At 38.2% G+C, this 21,989-nt stretch overlaps 1 protein-coding gene across 3 annotated transcripts in view; it reads right to left on the bottom strand.

Annotated features, from left to right (window-relative positions):
• ENOX1 (ecto-NOX disulfide-thiol exchanger 1) overlaps nucleotides 1–21,989 on the bottom strand; it is a 560,973-nt gene that overhangs the window by 248,553 nt on the left and 290,431 nt on the right. For 2 of the 3 annotated variants that reach the window (XM_034665221.1, XM_034665222.1), the window contains exon 4: nucleotides 3,488–3,634. The exons of the other annotated variant lie outside the window; for it this stretch is intronic. In XM_034665221.1, coding sequence (XP_034521112.1) covers nucleotides 3,488–3,575 — 88 coding nt within the window. In that variant the 5' untranslated portion in view covers nucleotides 3,576–3,634. The remainder of the gene's footprint in view (nucleotides 1–3,487; nucleotides 3,635–21,989) is intronic. 3 annotated transcript variants of the gene reach the window in all.

The raw sequence follows: 21,989 nt of genomic DNA, 5'->3' as shown, positions 1-21,989 counted from the left end.
GACCACACTTGGAGAACTTAGGGATAAGGGTATCACTACAAGTCAGCTCTCTAGGTCACCTTCTGTAGAGAAAAGGGAAGGACTTAACATTTCCTGAACCCTGCTGTGACCCACATACTGCTGGGCGCTGAACATTCAGACTTCGTCTTGTTTCACTTGGACAACACCCTCTGCTTGTAGGAAAAATTATCCCAATTTTATAGGTAAGAGAACTGAAGCTCCGGGTGATTAAGTCACCTGTGTTGGGCCACTTCGCTAAAAGTAAGAAGATACGAATGTATCTGACCTAAAAACTTTTTGTTTTTTTGCCTCACTACAACATCAGTACCAATGGTACCACTCTGACGGGAAATAAAAAGTCTCTGCTGATAAAGGCTTCATAAAGTATAAAGTCCATGGACTCGAATCATGGGGCACTTACAACTTGACTTCTGAAAAGAAAGTAAATTCTAAATGGTGTTCATTATCTCAGGACCAGAAATAAATGGTGCTAACTAAATAACTTATATTTTATTATAGCCATTTGAGAAACAGTGCAGGTGGGACTCTCTCCTCAGTCGGTGTTTTTATTTTAAGAAGTGATGCGTGCACATGCTAAGATATATACAATAGAAGTTACTCTTCCTCCCACGTGCCCTTAGTTCCACTGCTCAGAGAGAACCATTGTTAGGTTTGTGTAGCCCTCTAGAGATTCTGGACAAATAATAAAATTCTATGCAAATAACGCACTTTTTCATACAAATTCATTCGCACAGTCATTTTAAGGCATTGGGGGGGAAAGCTGTAAATAAAACACACAGAAGCCTAATGTACCTTACATCCCAGCAAGGAATACAGATCATAAACAAACAAGTAAAATAAATATATGCTATGTCAAATAGGGATAAATGCTAATGGAGAAAATGTGGGAGAGGGGACGCTCGCGATTAGAAACGCAATGACTAAGGAAGGCCTCACTGAGATGGCGATATCGCAGTAAAGACATGAGGGGACCCTCCTGGTCCTTGCTGACTTTCCCCTTCGGCGGTATGTGTTAAAGCTCTCACCATGTCAGGATGGAACAGATCCACCTCATTCTCTTCCGTGGCTCCACGGTATGCCACTGTTTGCATAGAGGAACGTTCTAGATTAATCCTGTTGTGTAATTTGTTAAGATGATCAGTTAGTGGTCATAAAAAGATTGGGGAATGTGGCATGAAGCCTGATGAAGTAGAAAGGGGCTTCAGTTGGGTGTGAGAAGCTGTGGAGGGAAGTCCCAGGGCGCCACTCGCCCTGCGTGCTCATGTGATCATGGAGTATTTCTGGAATGCCTTTTTTAGCGGTCTGGCCTCAGGAGAGGTTCTCCCCTTTCCTGCCTCATCTTGGCCTATGCTACTGTCCACCAGGCACAGGGTGATGTTGGGGGGGGGCGGGGGGGGCGTGTCAAGTTTACATCCTGTTTGCAATTTTCCTCAATGCCAGGCTACCTGGAATCCTTGCAGAGTCAAACAAAAACTTGGACCCTCCAGGTGGCAAGCTTTATACATCCCCCATAAAGGAAGCAGAAGCAAGCATGTTTAGGGAGCAGTTAACCCTCTGGGCTCTGAATGCCATCCTCTCATTTAGGAGAAAGCATATAAGCTTCCCTAAAACAAAAACAAACAAAATCCTTGCCTTCCAGTAATATTTATTTATGTGGATGCAGATGTTTAACTCTGGGCCATAAGACTGAACAGATTCCACATTTAATGAAAGATTAATTTATTCATTCAATTATCATCTGAGGCAGTACCTGGATTAAGTCAGCACTCTGCCAAGCTCTGTAGGAGGAATAAATATTGGTGCAGTATGGCTCCTGCCCTTGTCACCTTCTAGCCTTTTAGCAACAAGACCAGTAAAAAACAAAACAAAACAAAACAAAAAACAAAACATACTAGGATTGTGGTAAGTGGTGCCAGAAGCAATATAACAAGGATTAAAACAAAGGGGAGAATGCTATGATCCAGGGCCCCTCGAAGACCCTTCAGAGAGGAATCTGAGCTGAGATACAAAATGTGAGAAGTGGAACGAGGGGACTCTGGGAGTGAGTGCATGTGGGACTATGTGGGAGCAGACGGTGAGCAGAGGCCCAGGTGAAGGGAAGAACAGATGCTGTGTGGGGCCGCGCAGTGGCTCTGAAGAATGTGGGGTGCGCTTGCAGGTGACAGGCCACGTTGGCTGGAGTGAGACCAGCAGAGGGTCCTAAAGCCCCTACTTTGTTATTAGATGTGGGATAAATAAATTCGTTCTGAAAGAGATCCAAAAAAAAGCACCATCAGCTTCTTCCTCTTTTTTTTTTGGTGTATGGGAGTGGGGGAGGGTTGTACACTTTGGTTTTACAACCTATATTTCTTTCTTTCTTTCTTTCTTTCTTTTTTTTTAAGATTTTATTTATTCATTTGAAAGAGAGAGACAGAGAGAGCACAAGCAGCAGGACAGGCAGAGGGAGAAGGAGAAGCAGACTCCCTGCTGAACAGGGAGCCTGATGCAGGGCTTGATGCGGGGCTCCATCCCAGAACCCTGAGATCATGACCTGAGCCGAAGTCAGACGCTTAACCACTGGAGCCACCCAGGTGCCCCTACAAGCTCTATTTTTAATTCCAGTAATTTTTAACCCACTTAATACTTCTCAAACTAATATATGCCTATAGTTTAAAAAAGCAAATGGTAGTATTATGGTACTATAAGGCCTATAACTAAAAACAACAGTCCCCACTGTCACCTGCCCCCATCACCCCTTCCTGCTCCTTGGAAGAGACCATGGTTTTTGGTTTGCTTTATTATGAAAGTTAGTTATTTGCTGGAGTGAGGTTGCTCTACAGGTAAGACTCTTGCCCCACCCAGTTAGTTACTCTCAGTTTGATAAATTTATGCACTTGTCCAGAGGAGAGAGACTAACCAGTAACTAACCCATCCCCTCCCCACAAGGAGGTTGACTCCGGCCATGGGAGAGAAAACTACTTTTAACTTCCAATTCCAGTATTTGATTCCAGATATTTAAATACTATGTACAGACTGGTATTTCTCAAGTTACCATTTTTAGAGATCATCTTCTGTCTCACTAGGGGGCAAAGAAAACTTTAGCACGTTGTACCATCACCACCTCCCAACGAGCTTCCTCCCGCATCTCTCCAGTACATTAAAGTAGCAATTTGGGGTTAAACCAAAATTCTGTGTTTAGACTGTTATGATTATATAATAATTGTTTACTATCGAGCCACATAGTGTAAGAAAACACTTCCTACCTTGTTCAATATTTAGTTTTTCCTGGTGGCCTTTTTTTTCCTTTTTTTTTGGTCTATTACTAACTACTCTTGCACTTCTCAAAGGAACTACAAAGGCCCAATTAAAACCTTTTTTTTTTTTTCCGTGATCAACACCATCAGTTAATCTGTCGCCATCTATTTTTCCCTCAAGGAGCCTCCCATTGAGTCGTCTGGTCTAGCCATTTCCCAGGCCAGCTGCCCACCTGTTGTCCTGGGGCTTCTTTTTAACACCATCTTGCGAAATCCCTGTGCTTCTCTCCTGTGTTGGGTCCCCCGCTTCCTGGATCCCATGGCTTCCTCTTTCTTGGTTTACATCCTCATTTTTGCAGAGCACATTCTCTAGCAGCTTCCTGAGAAAAGGTACACGGGAGGTAAATTCGTTGAGACCTTCCTTGAGCATCTGAAAACGTCTTAATCCTACCCTCAATGCTTGCTAGTTAAGCTTGTCATTGAATCCTAAGTAAAAAGTCGTCCCCCTCAGCATTCTGAGGGCCGAACTGTCTTCTAGGTTTCAGTGTGGTGCTTGAGGAGTCTGGTGTAATTGGCATTCCTGATCTTTTATATACGGCCTGTTTTATTTCTCTGGAAGGTTTTGGAATCTTCCTTGTAATCCCTGGTGTTCTGAAACCTCATACTAAAGGATCTCGATGAGGATCTTTTCTCATCCACTGTTCTGGACACTTCGAGTCTGGATTGTTGTTCCATTTTGAAATTTTTTCTTATATTATTTTTTGATACTTGTCTCCTCATCATTTTTTTTTTTTCCCCTGTTTTCCCTTTCTGGAACTCCTATGGTAAAATGCTGAACCTCATGGACTGATCCACTGCATTTCTTATTTTCTTTTCCCTCTTCCCCCACTGTTCATCTTTGCCTATTAATCAACTTTCTATAAAGTATACTTGACTCTATCTTCTACACCTCTGAATAATATTTTTTACTGTAAGTTTAATTTCCAGGAGCTCTTATTTTTGGATTGTCCCTTTTCTTTTATAGGATGCCCTTTTTATTTTGTAGATGTAATACTGTCCTCTCAACTTTCTAAAGATATTTAGGTTTTTAAAAGTTTTTCTTCTACTTCTGAGTTATCTATATTTTCATTGAGCACCCCCCTTCTCTGTTTTGATCTCTGTATTTTATTCTGTATTTTATGTTGTGGGCTATACTCAAATATCTGGTGACCCTCTCACTATTCATTTGTATTTCAGACACACACATATACGTAGACATCAAGAAAAGGGTTTAAAAAAATAGTAAGATGACTGGCCCAAATAACTATTTTAAGAAAAGCTGTATAAGTTTATTAAGTAAAAGAAGAGACTGCAGGAAGTCATCTGACTTTAAAATAACTCTAAATAATAATCACTCACTCGGAAGGCATTCAAGTAATGAAATCACTAAATGTTTCCTGTGAAATTCCATTCATTCATTCATTCAACAACATGTACCCCAAATTCATATAAAAAACAACCATTATCCAGCAAAAACAACCCAGATAAGAAATTCTCACAATTACATGCCCAGATTATCTTCCAATCATGTCCCTGTCCTTTCACTGCCCTGAAAAGTATCTATTTTTTGTTTAAGAATGCATGCATTTATGTATATACTAATGTATATTGTATATATTCCTTACCTCATTCGTTAAGCCAGCTTACTGGTTATCCTTTTAATATATTTTTATTTTTCCCGAATATATTTCTTACAAATTTGTCTACCTGAAATTATGTAATTCTCTCTATACTATGCCATAACTCAATTATGGGCCAACAACTTTTTAAAAAAGTAAATATGTTGTCAACAACAATGCTTCTAATGCAGCTGTGCTCATGCCTTTGAACTTGATAAGATGAAAGACTTTGTAGTCAGACTGACCTTGTTTCAAATCCTAACGCTTCCACTTACTAAACGTGAGATTTTCAGAAAGCTCGCCAACAGGAAAACAGACATAATATTATCTGTTTTTCAGGTTTTTATGAGAATTAAATCACAAAATGCATGTAAAGAGCCTGGCATATTCTAGGTGCCCGATAAATAAGAGCTACTAAAATCAGAGCGTAAGAAGAAACCTTTAACTCTCTAGAAGGACATCTTTTCTAAGTGAATAGTTTTCACTTCTGTTCTTAGGCATCACATCACTGGGAAGCTCGTCCAGTGGAAGCCACATGTGAGTTACTTAGGAATGATGGGGATAAGTTCTTATAGGCAATTAGGGAAGGCAGTATGAAAGCAGGGGAGAACAGGGAGCCTGGGGAAAAAAAATTAAAGAAAATATTTGACTCTGGATCAGTTTCTTCACCTTTTGGGGAAACCGTTTATTTAACAACAAAATGGGGAGGTTGGACGAAGTTCCTCCAGATATTAATGACAACAGTGCTACGGTTAGGTAATTCTGGAATATGTGCTCATCTCCCCCATTCAAGGTACCAGTTTGATTTTGTTCTACCTGGCGTATTACAAACTTATTTGCTTACAGATCGTCCCCACTTTTTTTTTGGGTACTACTTATTAACATGTTACTTGGGAAGGATGATGAGTTGACTGCAGCTTCCCATTCTATAATGTTTCTCTGAGTTTTACAACCTCAACTAAATGGTCTGGATAAGGAAAAAAAGGAAAACATAATGTGTCAGAGGTTTTATTTATTGATGATTACTCCTACAGCACCATATGACTTTTATGGGAGAAAGTCTATCATGATTTCATGGAAATTTCTAAGTATAGGTTAACATCTCACCTGCATGGTACCATCAGTATCTCTGATCACCAACACACTGAATGAACTGCTGCCAGTTTGGCGGATTTGATTTGGTGTTGAAGACCGTCAGGTTACTGGGACACATCTGGCAATTTTGGCAATCAGTGAATGAAATGAATCAACAGTGTAGTGATCAGACTGGCTGCTCAGTTATCAACATGACCTGGATGGAAAATCACTGTGGGATAAACTAATCCTTAGGCTGCAGGACGACATTGTGATACCAGAATAAAACTCAAATGGGCATTTCATGGGCATAATTCTTGATGCTACAATTACAAGTTAAACCATTAAAATGATTTGTTACTAAAACACTTTCCCTTCTTCTATCAACCTACCAACATTTACTTTTATATCTGAAAGGAAAGGGCTGTGCTGTGTGTTGCTGGGAATAAAAGGATATATAGCAGGAAAGAGGCCAAAGAACCTACCAAAAAAGTGTCCAGGAGCCGGATGCTCTGTCAGTAACTTTCCATGTAGCCTTCAATAAGTCTTTGTGTTCTTACTTGTAAAAATAACTATCCTCAAGGAGCTTATAGCTAAGTTGATTATATTTACAAATTTGGGATTTTCATTTAATGCCTTCTTACATTACAAAATCATTCTTAATTTATCTACATAGCAGAGATAAAAGTGAATGAATATTTTTGATGTTCTTTAGTTAATTACATGAAACAAACCCCCCTCCTTCATCTTAACTGCAGGAATTCCAACATAACCTGTTGCTATGTTTTCCCTTTTTTCTCTTGATATGTCTCTTTCCCCTCAAGGCTGCTAAGGTTTTAAAGTGTTCTAATTACTTCTATCTTTTCATTAAATACTCTGCCTCAAAAGCATACCTTTCCTCCTTCTCAAAAAGAAATTTATAAAGAAAAAAAAAAAACAAAACACAAACAACACTGTAGAATCCAAAGAATGAGTGTGTTGGTAGTAAGCTGGCCAGTCATACTGGTTTGCCTGTGACTGATGGTTTTCCCACCGTGTAGGGCTTTCCGGGCTAAAGCTGGGACAGTCTGGCAAACCATGATGGTCGGTCACCTTGGTATGTAGCCTGACCAAGGACTGGATGCCTGCATCAGAAAGTTGCAATTTTAATACCCCTATTAGAAGTTCTCTTCTTTCATTGCCAAACAGCTGTAGAAAGCAATCAGATACCAGATGGATAAATGAATTTAATGACCTTTAAGTCTCCTTTACACCAGTGGTTCTCAATTTTGGCGTCTTTCTAGAATCATCTGGCTAAGCTTTGTAAAATGATATTATTTCCTGATTTGGTCTGCAGGTGAGTCCCAATCATCAGAATATATATTTGAAATTCCCCAGCTGATTCTAAGGTTACTGTGGGCTAAAAAACACTACTTTGCATACATTCTGAGATTCAAGCTATAGGTCTAATAAGAGCCACTCAAAGCAAGGAGGAATCTACTTTACGGGCTCTGAGTTTTTAAATATTACATGCAAATTTCCATTTCACATTTCAAACAAATGAGAACCCACAAACTGACTTTACATTTATTCACCTAAGGATTACGATATATAAGTTTCTGTCTTGTCATGTTTTCATGCTGACCATCAATCACCACTGTCTATTGACTTTGTGTGTATATGTGCACGAGAAGCTGTTTGGGGCACTGTGCGGCCACAAAGGTTTAAAACTCTAGTTCTCTGCCTTCAGGGGGCTCACCGTGTGACACATGAAAGGTGACTAAATGATGGCGCCTCTGACCTCAAGAGGAGATCAAAGAGGAAAAGGCTATAGCCAGAGATGGTTGGGAAATCTGCGCAGGGCAGTAGGTAGGGTTTAAACAAGGTCTTGAGGACCAGGTGGAATTCCAGTTAGAACCAGGAAAGGCATCCCCAGTAGGGAGAAAGACACTTTTGGGGTAGGTCAGAAGCAAATATAAAAATAATAAAAATAAAAGTATTGCAAATATATATACACATTCTGCACAATGCAAACCATATGCAGGAAGGCATGTAGCTCAGTGTGAGGCCAACTGCTGAGCAAGGGGTCATAATCACCCAATCACTTCTTTGGTGATGACACTGAAAATGAGAACTGGGCTGGCGGATCAAATAGCTGGTTCGGGACAGGCATAAAGACAAGCTTGGCGAACAAGCCATGGAATAGGATCAGCAGAAGTCCCTTCCCTCTCTCCTGCTGGGCCCACTGAAGAGACCTAATTGCCCAGACATCAAGGCAAATGTCCTAGCAGTCGCTGCCAGTCTCTTGAGGTTCCCACCCTATCCAATCAAATGATTATTTAACATTGAAGCGATACAGTTACAGTGGAACTCATGCAAAAGTTACGCGTTCGTTGTCATGTTATGTGCTTATCAATCATTGATTTTCAATTACTTCTATAATGCAATGGCCTTTACTCTGGATTTTGGATTTAAGCACTACTGTTTCATTTGTCTTTGCCTCCTAAAAGAGTCAATTCTCCTATTTATTCCAATATCTGGTCTTCATGCAACATATTAAGTAAATGTCAATGAATGATCTGGGTATGCATCATCTCAGGAAGTCAGTTGGCAAAATTAACATTTAGAAGTAGGCACCACTGGTTATTTCACACATTATTAACTTATATTACAATTCAAATAAGCTTACAGCTGGCAAAAAAATCTCTTCTGTAAAGTGATCTCAAACATAATAGGCTTAATCAGAGATAAATTAAATTAGGCAGCCATGCATACTACAGCATATTAATTCTGAGTAGTTATTAAATACATTTTCTGTTATCAGTGGTGTGAACAACGTTATATGCAAACAAATTCTTCAAGAGGGTAGCGAATAAAGTTTATGTCTGGGATGCGACGTGCCTGACATTTTCCCGTGGCTTCTTTTACTGTTAAATAATCTTTCCTGCTAATAGTGGCACTAGATTTAGTTCCCATAAATGAGTCAACTTTACTCCCAGACAATTAAGCAAAAGACCAGCAAACAAAATTGCCAGGGTGGTTTTGGATTTTTTCCAAAGGGAACCTTTCTACCTTTTTATGGCAATTTTTGAAAGAAGGCATTAGTGAGGCACAAATGGAGTAAAACCGTCCAAAGTACAAGGCAGTGAGTACTCGTTACATTAAAAAATGATGCATCTCATTGTGTGTTTTGGGTCACCTATGTTGCCTGAGAATATTCAAAGAAGGAAATTATTAAGGTTCAATGCTACTTTGTAAATAAGATCCTACCATTCTCTCTTCCTTTCCTTAAATGGTAGTCCTCTAAGGCATCAACTAGCGCTCAGATTCTATAAGCTAGCATACGGTGCTTTTGCAAAAGAAAATAAAAAGTTACACCTAAGCCTTTATATATGCACATACACGTGCACACCCTTCCTTGATCGACTTCTGCCATATTATCTTGTTCTTTTATTAATCAATCAGACCCTTTAATTTCTGTGTCCAGAAGCAATGCAAATAATTAGGTATGACCACCCTCCCACCCTGAAGTCGGAAAAGAGCATTTGACACTCTGCACTTCGCACATTTAAAACTCAATGAAGGTGACAAGAACATTAAGCTGCCCACTGAGCAAAATGTGAAACTAATCACTATCTGTTCTTATCCGTGGGTACAATAATTGGCAAATTAAAGTGGCTGAGAATAGTTGGCCCACCTGCATCAAAAAGCATGACTTTAAAAGGGCTAATGAAAATGAATGCACGCGGCCAGCTTTACTGATGACTCCTCCACACGCCAGCAGACTGAACAAGCAACATTAGAGCACCCATTTAATTTACTGTAAAGTACACACCATGTAGAACTGTTGTTATTTAAAGGAGTAAAATCCAAACCCCTTCAATATGTCTCCTAAACATACTGGAGGAATTTAGGGTAGTACTTACCCCTCAAGACCCGATGCTTTCCTTTCTATGCTAGAAAACTGCAATCGACTTGCCTACTAAAATGTTGAGTTTGTAGCTTGACAACAGCTAGATTCAAATAAATATAAATGCCACAAGAAAAGGAAGTAACTTAGTGTTATTAACCTTGCTACTGTCCATTCATGCATCCATCCATTTATCCATTTATTTGACATGTACTGAATCCCTACTTTGTCCTAGGCACTTCTAGATATTTGGCACCAAGGGATGAACGACATCTCCTTCGGGGGCTCGTCAGCCCCTGGAGGAAGGCCGCGTGCATACAGACAGCGAAGAGGGATGGTACCTTCTTGTGGAAATACTGCCAAAGCCCCACCCTCCCCTTAGAGGCTTTGGAGAGGAGGAGACTGTGGAGCGGAATTCTCGGATGATATAGAAGGTATAAAATGGAGAGTTTGGGGGCTGAACAAACTTGAGAAAAATCTTCTAAGCTGAAAGACCAGCACGGGCAAAATCAACACAAAGGTCATGGTCTGCTTGAAGGAAAGAAATTGCCTTCAGAATATATGACGGAAATAAATACAGGAGGCAGGAGATCCACAGATGATGAAGAGGAGAGGGAGGCAAGGGTGAGAATATGAAGGGCACTGGAAGGCACGTCAGGGAGTTTGGGTTTCATTCTATAGGTGGTTGTTTGTAAAACACGGGCCAGACAAGTCCAGAGCCCTAGGGAGGGAGGGAGGTGGACGAGGAGGGCCTGCAGGGAAGGGAGTGGCCGGAGAGTCAGGACTCCGGGTCCTGCAACTCTACTTGGAGCATAGCAGCTTTGCTACTCTATGTTTTACCTTGGGCCTTCTTAATTTTTGAAATAACTTTTAAAATTTGAACTAGTTTTAGATTTACAGAAAAGTTGCCAAGATAGTACAGAGAGTTCCGGTAAATGCCTCACTGAGTTTCGCCTAATATTGACCTTTTATATTCCTGCAGCACAGTCGTCATAACGACGAAACCAACACCGGTACACTATGAGCTCAACTCCAGCCTTCGTTCCTGCTCCCCCAGTTTTTCCACAAAGGTACTTTCTCTGCTCCAGCATCCAGTCCAAGGCACTACATTGCATTTAGTCATCATGCCTCCTTATCCCTTTTGATGTGTAACAGTTCCTCAGTTTTTCCTCGTTACTCATGACCTTGACGGTCTTGAGAAATATTAGCCAGGTATTTTAGAGAAAGTCCTTCACTTTGGGCTTGTCTGCTGTTTTCCACACGACCAGACGAGGGTTATGGGTTTGGGGAGGAATTCCGCAGAGATAAGGTACATTTTTCATCATGTCATGGCAGAAGGCCTCTGATATCAACAAGTCTTACCATTATGATGCTAACCTTGATTACTAGCATTTACCAGGTTTCTCCTCTGGAAAGTTACTGTTCTCTTCTTCACAAATTCTCTTACTGGGAGTCAGTCACTAAGTTCAGCTCCCATTGAAGGATGAGAGTAAAACTTTACTTCCTGGAGGGAGCCATATCTGCCTAAGCCATGTGGAATTATTTTATAAGGAAGATTTGTCCCTTCCATTCCAGTTATTAATTTGTTCAATCATTTATTTATATTAGGATGAACTCATATATATTCATTTTATACTTCCAACTGTAATCCAAAACCACGTTATCTATTTTGTCACTCAAATTACTCAAGCCTTGGTCATTGGGAACTTTTTTAGGTCAGCTCTTATATCCCTTTGACATACCCCCACTCTTCTGTTTTTTGAGTGCTTTATTGCTTTAGGGAATACCAAATGCTCCAGGTTTCTATTTTATTTTTACTGCCTCAGCCCTAGAACCAGCCACTTCTCCAAATAGTCCTAGTTCCTTTCGTTGGAGCATGATGTTTAGAAACCAGTATTTGGGCACTGGTACGCTAGCTGCTACTGGGGCAGCACTGCCCCCGGCCCCTGTCAGCAGGAAGAGCTAGGGAACAGGTGCAGACATTCAAGCCTAGGTATACGCACATAGGCACAATCGTTCCAATACTTGTCCGTCTGTATATATTAGGCTACATGTTAGTTCATACTTGACATGTCCAACTCTAATCCAGCACTAAGGGGTTCGTTCCAGCCTTCCCTCCTTGCTTATTGCAAACGCCCTGGCAGGGAGAAACCTGGCTCCAGCCATCCATTTACTTTTTTGTTCAACTCCAGGATTTGAACCTTCTTTTGAAAACAGATTCCCACTACTTTGAAATAAGAGAAAAAAGCCTGAAAATAAACACTGTAAGAGGAGGGCATTAGATTGTTAAATGAATAAAAGTACCATAATTATACTTGCATTTTTAGAAATGCTATCCTGAGATGAGTGAAAGATGGCTCAAAGGGGGCTGAGCCATTGGGGCTGAGCCGTGAGGCAAGGATGCTGTGATTCTCCACACGGGAGGGTAAGGATCTGCCATAGCTCTGGGAATACAGAAGAGGGAAGCAATTGGAGAGAGATCTTAGAAGATTAATGCATAGAAAGTGATTAGATGTGGGAAGTGAGAGAGACAAGTCAGCGATGAATGTGGATTAAATAATGGGGTGCACAGTGTGCTTTTGTCTGAGTTAGAAAAGACACTGGGAAGAAAGGGTTTGGAAAGGAAATAAGTAAGTCCGGGGCCTTTTAAATGTAATATCCATGTGGACATGCTTCAAAGGCCTCCTGGAATGAGGCTCGGATTTCAAGAGAGTTGTCTAAGCTGTACAAGTGAATTTCAGGGTCTTAAGCCCAAAAAGGAAGATGGAAAACTTTGGGACTGGATGAAAAGGCCAGAAATGTATGAAGAATAAAGAATAGAAGATCGGGGGCAACAGCCTATCCAACATGAATATGGACAGATAACACGCTGAATTCTAATACAAAGCATAGAAAATGAAAAGGACTTTTGAATTAGATAGTATATAGTGCTACGGAACTATAACAGCATTATTTTTTTTTTATCATCATCACTGTAATTGTTCTGTTTTCACCAAATCATTTCATGTTTCTTCTAGGCACACAGGAAGACTATAATTCCCACTAACCCTTGCATTTAGGTGTAAACGTAACTAGTTCTAGCCAAAGGAATGTGGATTGTACACAGCCCGAGCCCTGAAAATCTTCTGTGGGGATCCTCTATTTCGTTGTCTATCCCAGTGTCTATTTCATTGATATCAGGTACAAGATAAAGCGAAAGATTCAAGAATAAAAGAGAAAAACTGTATGAGGCACTTAATGGATAAAGAAAAAACTTCTGAAAAAATTAGACATCCATTTATGATAAAACACTAACCAACTAGGAATGGAAAAGAACTTTTCCAATGATAAAAAGCATCTCTGAAAATCCTACAGCTAAAATCTTACTCAATTTTTAATACAATAAAAGAGTCCTCAGGAAATCAGGAGCAAGGCAAGGATGCCCAATCTCACCACTTCTGTTCAAGGAGGTTCGAACCACTACAACGACGTAAGAAAAAGAAATAGAGGATAAACATTGGAAAGAAACAAAACTGTCTCTGTGCATAGTTTGTATTAAAAAATCCTATGAAATCTACCAAACAATAATTATAGCTAGTAACTTTATAAAATTACAGGGCACAGTTTTATTTTTATACAGAGATATAGTTCACCCTTTTAAAGAGTGCAGTTCAATGGCTTGGTATATTTACAAGATTGTGCACCTATTATCCTTATCTAATTTCGGAATATTTTCATCACCCAAAAAGGAAACCCGTACCATTAGCACTCTCTCCCCATTCCCCTAAGTCCCTGGTAACCACTAGTCTACTTCCTGTCTCCATGCAGTTGCCTAGTCTGAACATTCCAATATGCGGTTTTTAGTGTCTGACCTCTTCCCCTTGGCATTCTGTTTACAAGGTTCACCCACATTGTAGCATTTATCTGCATCTCATTCCCGTTTTTTGGCTGAAAAATATCCATTGTGTGTATATGCCACCTTCTGTTTATCCATTCATTAGCTGTTTGGGTTTTATGTATTTCAGCTATTAGGAATAATACTGCTATGAACATCTGTGTGTGAGTTTTTGTGTGCAAAAAAAAAAAAAAAATATATATATATATATATATATATTTTATTTATTTATTTGCCAGAGAGAGAACGTGGGGGAGAGAGAGAGAGCACAGGCGGGGGAGCAGCGGGCAGAGGGAGAGGCAGGTTCCCCGCTGAACAGGGAGCCCAATTCGGAATTCCATCCCAGGACCGTGGGATCATGACCTGAGCTGAAGTCAGACGCTTAACCGACTGAGCCACCCAGGCGTCCCCGTGTGAACATATATTTTCAATTCTCTTGGGTCTACACCTGAGAGTAGAATTGCAAGGTCAAATGGTGATTCTATGAATAACTTTTTGAGGAAATGCCAAACTCTGTTCCAAAGTGGTCGCAGCATTTTACATTCCCGCTGAAATGAATAATGGTTCTAAATCTCTACCTCCTCACCAATACTTAACTATCATCGGTCTTTTTTATTATAGCAATCCAAGTGGGTATGAAGTAGTATTTTATTGTGGTTTTCATTTGTGTTTTCCTAATTACTAACGATGTGGAGCATCTTTTCATGTGCTTATTTGCCATTTGTGCGTCTTTGAAGAAACGTCTATTCAACAATTGTCCCCACTTTTAAGTTGAATTATTTATCTTTTTATTGCTGAGTTGTAATTCTTTATATATTCTAGGTACTAGATGTTTACCATCTATAGAATTTGCAAGTATTTTCTCCCATCTTGCAGGTTTTCTTTGTCACTTTCTTGATAGTGTCCTTTGAAGCACAAAAGTTTTTAATTTTGATGAAGACCAATTTATCTTTTTCTTTTGTTGTTCATCATTCTGATGTTGTATCTGAGAAACTACTGCTTAATCCAAGGCCCTGGAGATTTATACTTATGTTTCCTCATAAAAGTTTTATGGTTTTAGCTTTTACACTAAATCTTTGATTCATTTTGAGTTAATTTTTGTGTATGAGGTGAGCAACTGTCCAAATTCATTGTTTTGAATGTGGAAACATAGTTGTCCCACCACTATGCATTGAAAAGACTATTATTCCCCCATTGAATTGTCTTGGCATCATTCCTATAAATCAATGGACCATAGATGTATGGGTTTATTTCTGAACTCTCAATTCTATGCCATTGACCCATCTGTCTATCCATCTGCTCGTACCATATAGTCTTGATTACTGTAGTTTTGTAGTAAGCTTTAAAATCTGGAGTGAGTTCTCCAGCACTATTCTTTTGCAAGATTGTTTTGGCTATTCTGAATCTCTTGTATTTCATGAAAAGTTTAGAATCATCTTATAAATTTCTTTTAAAAAGCCAGCTGAGACTAAGGACTGCTTTGAATCTGTAGATAAAGTTGGGGAGAATATGATTATATTATTATCTATAAAATATCAGTTATCTATATAATATAGATTATATTTTGTGTTATAGTCATACATTCATATATTGCCATCTTAACAACATAAGTCTTCAATGAACATGTGGTATCTCTCTATTTATTTAAGTCATCTTTTTTTTCGACAATGTTTTAGTGTTCACTATCCAAGTATTATGCCTCTTTTGTTATATTTATTTCTAAGCCTTTTGTTATTTTTGATGCTATTTTAAATGGAACTGTTTTCTTAATTTCATTCTTAGATTGCTCATTACTGGTATATAGAAATATTACTGGTTTTCGTATACTGATTTATCCTGCAGCCCTTCTGAACTCACTTATTAGCTCCAATAATTTTGTGTGTGTGTGTGTGTGTGAACTCTTTAGGTTTTTGTCTATATAAGACTGTACCATTTGTATACAGAGTTCATTTTATTTGTCTCTTTCCAATCTAGATGCCCTTTATTTCTTTTCTTCTTGCCTAACTGCCTTGGCTAAAACCACTGGTATATTATTGAATAGAAGTGGCAAGAGCAGATATCCTTGTCTTGTTCCTCATCTTTGGTAGGAAACTTTTTCAGTCTTTCACTAATAAGCATGACATTAGTTGTGGATTTTTTATAGATCTCCTTTATCAGGTTGAGAAAGTTTCTTTATATTTTTAGTCTGTTGAATAGTTTTATCATGACAGGTATTTGGTCAAATGCTCTTTCTGGGTCTACTGAGATGATCACATCATTTTTGCCCTTTGATCTATTAATATGGTATCTCACATCGATTAACTTTTGAATGTTGTACTAGCCTTGCATTCCTGAGATAAATCCCACTTGGCGATGGTGCTAATCCTCTTTACATGTTGTTTTATTCATAAAGAATATTTTTCTGTAGCTTTCTTATATCTGTTTGATTTTGGTATCAGGATAATACTATAATTATAGTTTTATATATTAGCAGTAAGCAATTAGGAGATAAAAAATTATAATTTCACCTAAAGTATTAAAAATACATAATATTCTTAGTAATATGAAACAAGAAGCACATAAGAATTTTACACTAAAAACTACCAAATATTGCTGAGAAGTATTAAAGAAGACCTCTAGAATGTAGGCTTATGGATTGGAAAGCTCATTGTTGATGATATTCTATTCTTCCCAAATTGAGGCTTAGATTCAACATATTCCCAATCACAATCCCACTAAGCTGATTACCTTTAGAAACTGGCAAACTAATTCTAAAATGTATATAAAATTTCAGAACAACTAGGATATCTAAACCAATATTGTAAAAGAAGAATGACGATGGAAGGCTCACACCACCTGCTTTTAAGACTTACTATAGAGCTATGATAAACAATACAGCATGGTACTAGCATAAAGAGCAACAAAATCAATGGAACAGAATAGAAAGCTCAGAAATAGACGCACACTTATATGGTCACTTAATTTCTGAGAATAGCACCAAGACATTCATTCCATTAGGGAAAAGAAAGTCTTTTCAACAAACGGGGCTAGAAGAATTTAATATCTTATAATATAGGAAATAATAAACCCAAAGCTGACCTCACATAATACACAAAAGTTAATTCAATATGGATCATGAATCTAAACATAGCTAAAACTACAAAGTTCTCTAAGGAAACCATAGAATTTTTTTTTTTTTTTGCCTTGGGGATAAAGTTATTTTAGGATACAAGAAACAATATCCATGAAAGAAAAATATCAATAAATTACATCCCCCAAAATTAAAACTTCTGCTCATCAAAAGAGATCATGAAAGAGAATGAATAGGCAAGCCATAGAGTGAAATTGTTAATCGTTACAAAGTATGTATCTGATTTATATATATATATATATAATTTATACACACATATATATATTTACATATATAGTAAACCTCAAAAATAAAAATACAAACAACACAATATAGAGATGGGAAAATAATTTAACGGACATTTTATGAAAGAAGATAAACAAATGCCCAGTAAGCACATAAAGAATGTCTCCAGATAGGAGTCATAAAGAAAAATATATATTAGATAACAAGGAAGTACCACTAAAAACCCATCAGAGTGGCTAAAATTCAAAAGACTGACAACACCAAATGCTGAGGAGGTAGAACAACTAAAACTATCATATGCTATTTGTAGGGATGCAAAATGGTGCAACTGCTTTGGACAAAAAACCTGGAAATTTCCTGTAAGTCTGAATATGTACCTACTATGATTTAAATTCCACTCTTCAATATTGACCTAATAGAAATGAAAGCCTATGTTTACAAAAAGACTTGTTCAGGAATGCTCATAATAACTTCATTTATAAGCGTCAAACCTGCAAAGAGCAAAGGTGTCCAACCATAGAAGAACGGATCAATGAACTGTGGTATATTTATAGAATATGCTATCAGTCAGCAGTAAATAGCAATGCACTGCAAAGGAAACAGTCAACAAAACCAAAAGACAATCTACAGAATGGGAGAAGATTTTTGCAAATGTTTTATCAGGTAAAGGGTTAGTATCCAAAATCTATAAAGAACTTATCAAACTCAACACCCAAAGGACAAATAATCCAGTCAAGAAATGGGCAGAAGACATGAACAGGTATTTCTCCAAAGAAGACATACAAATGGCCAACAGACACATGAAAAAATGCTCAACGTCATTCAGCATCAGGAAAACACAAACCGAAATCACAATGAGATACCACCTCACACTAGTCAGAATGGCTAAAATTAACAAGCTAGGAAACAACAAATGTTGGTGAGGATTTGGAGAAAGAGAAACTCTCTTACACTGTTGGTGGGAATGCAAACTGGCACAGCCACTCTGGAAAACAGTATGGAGATTCCTCAAAACATTAAAAATAGAGCTACCCTATGACCCAGCAATTTCACTACTAGGTATTTACCCCAAAGATACAAATGTAGTGATCCGAAGGGGCACATGCGCCCCAACGTTTACAGCAGCAATGTGTACAATGGTCAAACTATGGAAAGAGCCCAGATGTCCATCGACAGATGAATGGATAAAGATATGGTATGTGTATGTATATATAAACACACACACACACACACACAATGGAATATTACTCAACCATCAAAAAAATGAAATGTTGCCATTTGCAAGGAAGTGGATGGAACTAGAGAGTATTATGCTAAGTGAAATAAGTCAATCAGAGAAAGACAATTATCATATGATTTCACTCAAATGTGAAATTTAAGAAACAAAACAGAGGAGCATAGAGGAAGGGAAGGAAAAATAAAACAATAAGTAATCAGAGAGGGAGACAAACCATAAGAGATTCTTAACCATAGGAAACAAACTGAGCATTGCTGGAGGGGAGTTGGGTGAGGGTGTGGGGTAACAGGATGATGGGCATTAAGAGGGCACGTGATGGAATGAGCACTGGGTGTTATATACAACTGATGACTGAACTCCACCTCTGACTCTAATAATACACTATATGTTAATTAATTGAATTTAAATAAAAATTAAAAATTAAAAAAAAAAGAAATGCACTGATAAACTCAGGAACAGAGTCATCTCAAAAATGTTATACTGTGTGAAAGAAACCTGACACGGAAGAATATGTGGTGTATGATCTGTTTACATGAAGCTGTAGAACCGGAAGTGATTTACTCTGGGTGGTTAAGGAGGGCTGGGAATTTGCCGGGCAGGTATGAGGGAATTTTCTGAGGTGATACAGATTTGAGCACATTTGTCAGAACTTACAGAAATGTACACTTAAGATCTGTGTATTTTATGTAAATACATATTTTGCCTAAAAACAGAATTATAAAAAAAATCACAAAGTTTGGATTCTAGTAATGACATATAAGCCAAAATATGTGGGGGGAATGGCAGTGATGTCTACAACTTACTTATTAAAATGTGTCCAAAAATAAAATGGATTCGAGGATGGCTAGAGGGACGGAGTGATAGTGGTGGGTATATGGGTGCTCGCTGTGAATTTCTTTCAATCTTTCTGGGTATATGAGTGCTCGCTGTGAATTTCTTTCAACCTTTCTGTATGGTTAAACATTTTCATAAAAAAATGATGCAAAAGAAAACATTCTTATTTATTTATTTATTTATTTTTTGNTCTGTATGGTTAAACATTTTCATAAAAAAATGATGCAAAAGAAAACATTCTTATTTATTTATTTATTTATTTTTTGTTATTTATTTGACAAAGAGAGACACAGCCAGCAAGAGAGGGAACACAAGCAGGGGGAGTGGGAGAGGAAGAAGCAGGCTCCCAGTGAAGCAGGGAGCCCTAGGCAGGGCTCGATCCCAGGACCCTGGGATTATGCCCTGGTCCGAAGGCAGATGCTTAACGACTGAGCCACCCAGGCACCCCCAAAAGAAAACATTCTTAAAAATGAAATCTTTCACAATAAATAATAGATGAATTAAAAAATCAAAAGAAAAAAGAAAGCAACCCCAGCTTTGCAAGATACTAGCCATGTGAATTTGGCAAACTATTTAAATAGCCTAAGTCTAAATTTCCTTATTTATAAAATGTAATGTGATAAATAATACCTTCTATACAGGATTGTTAAAGGACTGTACTTGCTGATATATGTAAAGAACAGTTCCTGAGATAAATAAGCACTGAGTAAATGTTTTAGCTACTATTTTTAGTGAGCATGGAGCGCCTGTGGCCATAAACCCACAAAAATAAAATGTCTCAAAAACAGAAGAGGAGGACAATGTTTGCACATTTCACGAAAGCAATTGTTATGCTTGCTGCACAGATAAAGTCAAATTCACTGTGATTTTTTCCTATGCATGAATGTCATTTATTAGGACTTTAGAGTGAATGAGCTAGTAGAAAGGAAATACTATATTTTTGAAAACCCATAAAGCGTATTTTTAGAAATGGTATTTCCTTGACTTTCATTCCAGGAAAATGCTAACACACGGCATGAAGCATGCTGGGCCCAGAAAAGAGAGCCTGCCAGATGCCACAGCAATAAATAGAGTGAGTCCTTGGAGAGGAAGCGTGAAGCGAGAACATGTAGCGTTATGTCTCCCAAACCCTTCCCATCTGGTATTTAGCCCACTGAAGTCATGGGGTTTTTGGAAATTCACCCTTGTAGGCCACTTTTAATTAATTTTCTTATTTATTTGTTCAGCAAACACTTAAATCACAGCCTACTTTCGGCACAGCTCTATGCATTGCCCTCCAGGACCCAACCGAAATGAAGCTGGGTAAGGGAATCTTAGGGGCAAAAAATGTTCTAAGTGCAGAGAACAGTACTATTTACACCCCGCCACCCTTTTTTTCAAGATTCACTTTAAAAATATGATTTTAGCATTTTTAATCAATAGATGAAGCAACTGCATAGTTTTCATAAGTGACAGAAATTCTCAGACAGGAAAGAAGGCGGCAGTATTTATGTGGGTTATATCCTACTTTGCTGAGAAATGCATAAGTAAAAATACATTTTTATAAATGATATTTTCTATAGTGTGTATAAACATCATTTTTATAAATGGATATTGTAAAGGTAAGTGGAATTTCTTCAGGTGATATCTTTAACTAAACTGAAATGTAGTAATGTTTCTAATAACTAGGATGTTGAAAATTGTTTCATCTTATTATGACTGCTGTTTGGGGGGTTGTCAAATATATATACTTATGATAATTACAAGAAACTGTTATTAATGGATTTTTTACCCAGGACTTTAAAACAACAGAACAAATTCTTTTAAATGAAAGGAAAAGTACATTCCATCCCCTCAACTCATCTTTATTTTGGGATTATACTTTTCTCTGCTAAAATTTAGGATGGAATTTCTAACAGTGATGGCATTGTTCAGTAAATAGCACTCCTTTGTGTGTGTGAAACATTTCAAATGAATGGAAATGGTCTCAGACTTTAATCTGGAAAACTTTCGCCTATAGTATTTATTCAAATGTTGTCCATATTTTCAGGAAGAATTTAGAAAAATGTCTTTCTCATAAAAATATGTCATTCCCTTGTGTCTATTTAAAAAGGAACTCCCTCTCCTACCTCCCATGCACGGGCACACACACACAAACCCCACGCTATCAATAGAAGCTAAAGATAAAATTAAAGAGCTGCTGGCTGCACGCCAAATTCTGGGATACTAGGGAAGAGGAAGCTGGTTGGCAATCACCTCTCCCAGCTCTTATCTTTTCCTCCCACTTATCTCTCCTGGGCTGGGGGGCTGGGATGTCCATACTCTATGACCTGTTTCTTGAGTGGAGACACAAGCTGTGAGTCAGGTGTCCCGTGCTTAAATGTCTAATAAGAACCTTACTGTTCAGGGGAAATAAAATGTTATATGTAAATGAAAACAGTCGCTTAGAAATCATCTTTCTGGGTTTTATCACCAATACGCCTGTAATTTTAAAACATCTTTTAAATTTAAATAGTAATAAATTTGTCAGACAAGTAATATTAGGAGATCTATACTCAAAGTTTACCACCGACTTTAGGTTAATCTACTGTTTTCTAAATTAGTACACACTGCTGGGACACCTGGGTGGCTCAGTGGGTTAAGCATCTGCCTTCGGCTCAGGTCATGATCTTGGGGTCTTGGGATTGAGCCTAGCTACTTTTCCCCTCTCCCTCTGCCAGCCCCCACTTGTGCTCTCTCACTCTCTCTAATGAACAAAATCTTTAAAAAAATTAATATACATTGCTCAGAATGGCAAAAGGCCAAACTTTTGTGATTCCTCCCAGTGTAGACCAT

Source organism: Ailuropoda melanoleuca, chromosome 7, assembly GCF_002007445.2.
Source record: "Ailuropoda melanoleuca isolate Jingjing chromosome 7, ASM200744v2, whole genome shotgun sequence".
In the NCBI taxonomy this organism is placed as follows: domain Eukaryota; kingdom Metazoa; phylum Chordata; class Mammalia; order Carnivora; family Ursidae; genus Ailuropoda; species Ailuropoda melanoleuca.
The sequence above is the reverse complement of the archived record's forward strand: the minus strand, read 5'-3'. Positions and strand labels throughout refer to the sequence as shown.